Below are 5029 nucleotides of genomic sequence, written 5' to 3' on the forward strand. Positions count from 1 at the left end.
TTTGTGTCAGTAGTAGCCAACTTACATCTCACGAAATCGGTATTGCCAATAAACGCTAGCGGCTAGCTTTCAACAGAATAATTGTAAGCTACGAAATTTTTTTTAATTTAGGGGAAAATATATTTAAAAAAGTCTAAATTACAAGTTCTTCATTCTTTCGAAAGAGAAAAGAGAGAGGTCTTTTATTTCAATCATTTTTATTACGAATGTTATGTATTTGAAAAGTTTCAGAAGTTAAAAAAAAGAAACATAAATTTTAATAAGATTTTAAATAAAATTAAATAAATTCTATGTACATTTAAATTTCTATAATATATGTAAATTGTATTAATTCATTAAATTAATAGAGATATATGATATGCGGTATTAAACAAATTGATTACGTTACATACATATACAAAATTACATATTGCGCCATACAAAATATAAATGATTTTCTATCTCAAATATACATTATATTAATGTTTATTAATTGCAAATATTTTATTTACAAATTTGTTAATTATAAGGAAATTATAAATATCGATGAATTATGCTTTTCTGCGAATTCTCTTGGCATTCTGTTCTGGTGAATAAAATGTAATACACTAAAATAAAAATCCATATTATTTATATATTTTTGGACACATAGTTTTATATAAATATATATATATATGTATATATATGTGTGTTAAAATAATAAAGAAAAAACACACCTGTTGATCTAGAAAGTTCATGAGATTAGGCAACTTGCATTTAAATCCATGTGTTTGCAACATACAACGCAAATGGTCAATATTCACTGGCTCATATTGTAATATTTTATTATGTAAAGCTTTATCAATATTGATTAGTTTCATAAAGGCTTCTGTAATATTCGATGAATTCTCCAGTACCGATGATGACTCGGTTTCGTAAAATTCCATTTCTTTGTTGAGTGTTTCTTTTGTAGGACTTATACTATTATTGCTGTAACAGAGAGATATAATGTCTTTTATTATATCTATATAAAATGTCATATTATGTTAAAAAGATTAATTAGTATTTACATTAATTAGGTTTACCTATCTTGAGAACAAGGTAATTCATTTTCACTGTCTTCTGAATTACTTGATTTTTCCAAACCGTTATCATCCATGTTTCGTTTCTTCAGTGGAGGTTCCTCGTCTTCGTCACTCGAAATTTCAGTGACTTGTTGTCCTATCGTTTTCTCAGGCACTAAAGGATGAAGTTCGTTATAAATGTGCGTTAATAATTTTACAGCCCTGCTACGTTTTTGTACCTTTAATCCATATTTCTTCATTTCTTTCTAAAAATTAATAATTCGCTCATAAGAAAAGAAAATATTTTCAATTATAAAGATTTATCATTTTTAATTAACTTACGTGTAATTCAGGAGTGCTCATATCATTGTAAACAGGCGGAGGTGTAACATCTTTATCAGTTATTTTAGGCGTTTTTGCATTTCCAATATTCTGAATGTAATTACATTGAAATTGTCTGGATATATCTGTAGATGTTGCTCCTTTATTATATAATCTATTTGTGTTAATCTGCCCCTCGGATAAAGATTTCCTTTTAAATTTCTTAACACTTGTAAAATTTTGAGTCAAAGATGTAAAATTATTATCTAAGTTTCCATAATCATTTGCTACTATATCTCTCCCTTTGATATTTTCATGATTATTTTTATCATTGCTTCTGCGTGCACTACTATTATTAAATGTTCTCATACTTGATATGTTAAATGATCGACTCTTCTCCAAAATATGTTGTTTCTCATATTTATCAACATCAACATTTGCAAGATATATATCGTCTTCAAAATCAAAAGAAAAAGTGGCTGACTTTCTTAATTTACAAGCCTCTAATCCTGATACATTTTCGGTACAGAGTTTACCTTGAAGCAAGCTTTCCATATGTAGAATTGGACTGCAGCTTTCATTATTTAAAAAATCTGGACTAGAGGATACCATAATTGGACTTGGAATAGACTCCTTTTTCTGAGCATCATTCAATTCATTAAATTTATATTTTTGTGTCATAGACATTATCTCTGTAGTATTTAACTTATCTGGATTTAATTTTGCGCTATTAATATTTTTTTCTTCTTCCAAGCACGTCGTCATTTCTTTTGAAAATTTGTTAATTTCGAAGAATTGACTGTTATTTTCATTTGTCATATCCTGTTTGTTACTTTCTATTTCTTTTCTAGATTGTTGCAGAGAATGAGACACGATATTTTTACAGTTGGAGTCATTGTTCTCTAAGATATGGCTAACATTGGAAGATATACTTTCAACATCTGAATCTGATGAAACAATTACATCTGCATCTTTTTGTGTCAAAACAGATCGAGTCAAAATTTCATCTTTTTCAGCCTCACTGACATTACTGTCTTCATTGAGGGAATCGGATAATGTACTTTTATTAGATAGATTATTATCCGACTTATTTCTACTAATTGCTCTTCGATACTTTGCTATGCTATTATCCTTGTGATCTCTCATGTATTTAGAATACATAGAAATCTCTTCCTCATTCGTTTCTAAATCAAAGATGGTTTCGCTAAACGATCGATTCATTGTTTCAGTATGTTGTGAACATACTGTTGGTACAGTTGTGATTTGTTCTAAAACGTTTCTCTCATCTGATGAAGTAAAGTTTTGTGTACAATTCGATATATTATTATGGGAAGATTCTGTTATCTTTTCAGATGATAAAGAATCTATATGCGAATTATTAGTTTGTTTAACATCTTCTACATCTTCATTAGAAAGACGAGAATAAAATTCTGGATTTTTAGCAGCATATGACTGCATACGCTGCTCTATTATAGATAATCTACCGGGTTTTTTCTCTGAATCAACTGATTGTTCAACATCATTATCATAAGATTGAAGATTGGAATTATCGTATTTGTCTATACAAAATGGATTCTTATGTTTTATAGGAGATATTTGTACAGAACATTCCATCTCTGTGGCATTTATTAACGCATCCGATTCCGCGTTTTCCTTTTGGATTTCTTCGATAAATAATGTGAGATTACTTTTCTGTTTTATTACCTTTGAAAGATCTTGGCTACATCTTGATTTATTGCTTTGGGAAGTATCAATTAAAAAATTTTTATGCATATCATTGGTAGAACGTTTCAGAGAATTTGATTCGACATCTGGATTAATTTCTATACTTTGTTCCAAATTTTTCAAACAGGTAGATGTACTTTTGTCTAACTCTAAACGTTCTGTATTCTGGGGTTTTGCAGTTGATAATTTTTGACTATAGATATCAACATCTGCATCCTGTTTGAGCAAATTCAGTAATATATGAATATTAGAATCTTCTAAATCTTTAGGGTGTACTGTGGATTTATCACTATGCTTCATCACAAATGTCTCATCAAACATGTCAGGAGATGCACTAGTTTCTCGTATTGCCGGTGTATTGCTCCTGAAATTCATTTCCTCCGATAATTTCAGTGAAGTATCTTTTTCGTCTTGCAAAACGCATAAGTTCTTTGCAAATGCGTAATTATTTTCAAGAAGGTATAAATCATCATTAACACCCCCTTGTAATAGCGTTTTCTGAGAGCATGGAATGTTTTTCACAACATTATGCGTACAATTTGGTGATTTGTTGAAAGATTTATTTAATTTTGAAACATTGAAAGTTGTTTCTATATTTGGATGTACATTTTCTATACTTTTTTCATAAGTATTATAATTAAGTTCTGCTATAGATTTAGATTTCTTTTGACGCAAATAAACAAATAAATCATTTATTTTGTATTTCCTTCCTAAAGCTCTAATACCAGATAAAGTTATCTGAGAATCAAGTATTTTTGAATACTTATCGATTACACCACAATAAACAAATTCTAAAAAGGCCATGGCGACATCATAGTCTGTATCAAGCCAACAAATTTTTTCTTTTGCAGTAGAGAACTCTGTATCATTAGATATTACATCAAGTAAAATATTTGCGCAACGTGTATAAAAAACCAACTTATGCGTCCATATGTGTTTGCTGTTTCTAACGAACACAATAATATCACTTGCAGAACTATCATTTAGTATATTTCTCCAACTTGTAGCTAAATTGTCAAGGAATTGCTTTTCTTTGCAACATATATTAACAATATTTGAAGAAATCGTTAATGCTTCATTAGTGTCCGTTGTTTTTATAACGTCCTGTATTTCTTTTATTTCTTGCATTTGTTCATTATTTAAAGATCTTTCGTTGTTTATGTTTAATTCCATAAGCTTTATAATATTCTTCTCTTCCTATAAAGTACAACACTGTTATTATATCTTTTAAATATATTATTATTATATATAGTGTCCTACAATTTGTGACCGAAATTTTAATAACACACACACACACACATTCCTGACTTAAAAATAAGACAAAAATTCTAATACCAAAATGTCGAGACTATAATAATTTTAAAATCAATTAGTTATACTTATTATATTTATTATATTTATTATTTTTAATATCCTGTAATATTTTTGTTATGTGCGTTACATATGTTATTATTTTCTATGTTTAAATATGATTAGTGAAGTATTTTAACATTATTGTATATGTTATTACTTCAATCTCACATGGGGTGAACATAACATAGGCATATGAACATTCATTTGTGTGATGTCCCTGAACACGCGAAATGTTAGCTCTGTGATTAGTTAACTTTAACCGCTATTAACTTAAAAACTATTATAGTCTCAACATTTTATGGTATTAGGATTTTTTGTCGTATTTTTAAGTCAAGAATGTTATTAAAATTTCGATCACGAATTAAGCTAATAACTTACATTTGATTTCTGTTCTTTCTTTTCTAATGGTATTATTTGAGGCGATAGTTGTTTTACATAAAATATATCTTTAGTTAGAATTAGTTTTGTCCTATCCCACAATGTATTCTCCTTGAAAATAATAATATATGTATAACAATATCTTTATTTTAGACCGTATATGTGAGAAACACAATCAATACTAGAAATTAAAAATGCCTATTACGGTCAAAGAGCTGGATCTTCGTTGC

The 5029-nt window shown here is 28.4% G+C and overlaps 1 protein-coding gene across 1 annotated transcript in view; it reads right to left on the minus strand.

The window, feature by feature from the left end:
* AsnRS (asparagine--tRNA ligase) overlaps positions 1 to 5029 on the minus strand; it is a 12674-nt gene that overhangs the window by 4907 nt on the left and 2738 nt on the right. The window contains exons 6-9 of the mRNA XM_018520384.1: positions 4800 to 4910; positions 1365 to 4265; positions 1044 to 1288; positions 696 to 948 (exon numbers count right to left, since the gene is read on the minus strand). Coding sequence (XP_018375886.1) covers positions 696 to 948; positions 1044 to 1288; positions 1365 to 4265; positions 4800 to 4910 — 3510 coding nt within the window. The remainder of the gene's footprint in view (positions 1 to 695; positions 949 to 1043; positions 1289 to 1364; positions 4266 to 4799; positions 4911 to 5029) is intronic.

Source organism: Trachymyrmex cornetzi, unplaced genomic scaffold, assembly GCF_001594075.2.
Source record: "Trachymyrmex cornetzi isolate Tcor2-1 unplaced genomic scaffold, Tcor1.1 scaffold90, whole genome shotgun sequence".
Classification (NCBI taxonomy): domain Eukaryota; kingdom Metazoa; phylum Arthropoda; class Insecta; order Hymenoptera; family Formicidae; genus Trachymyrmex; species Trachymyrmex cornetzi.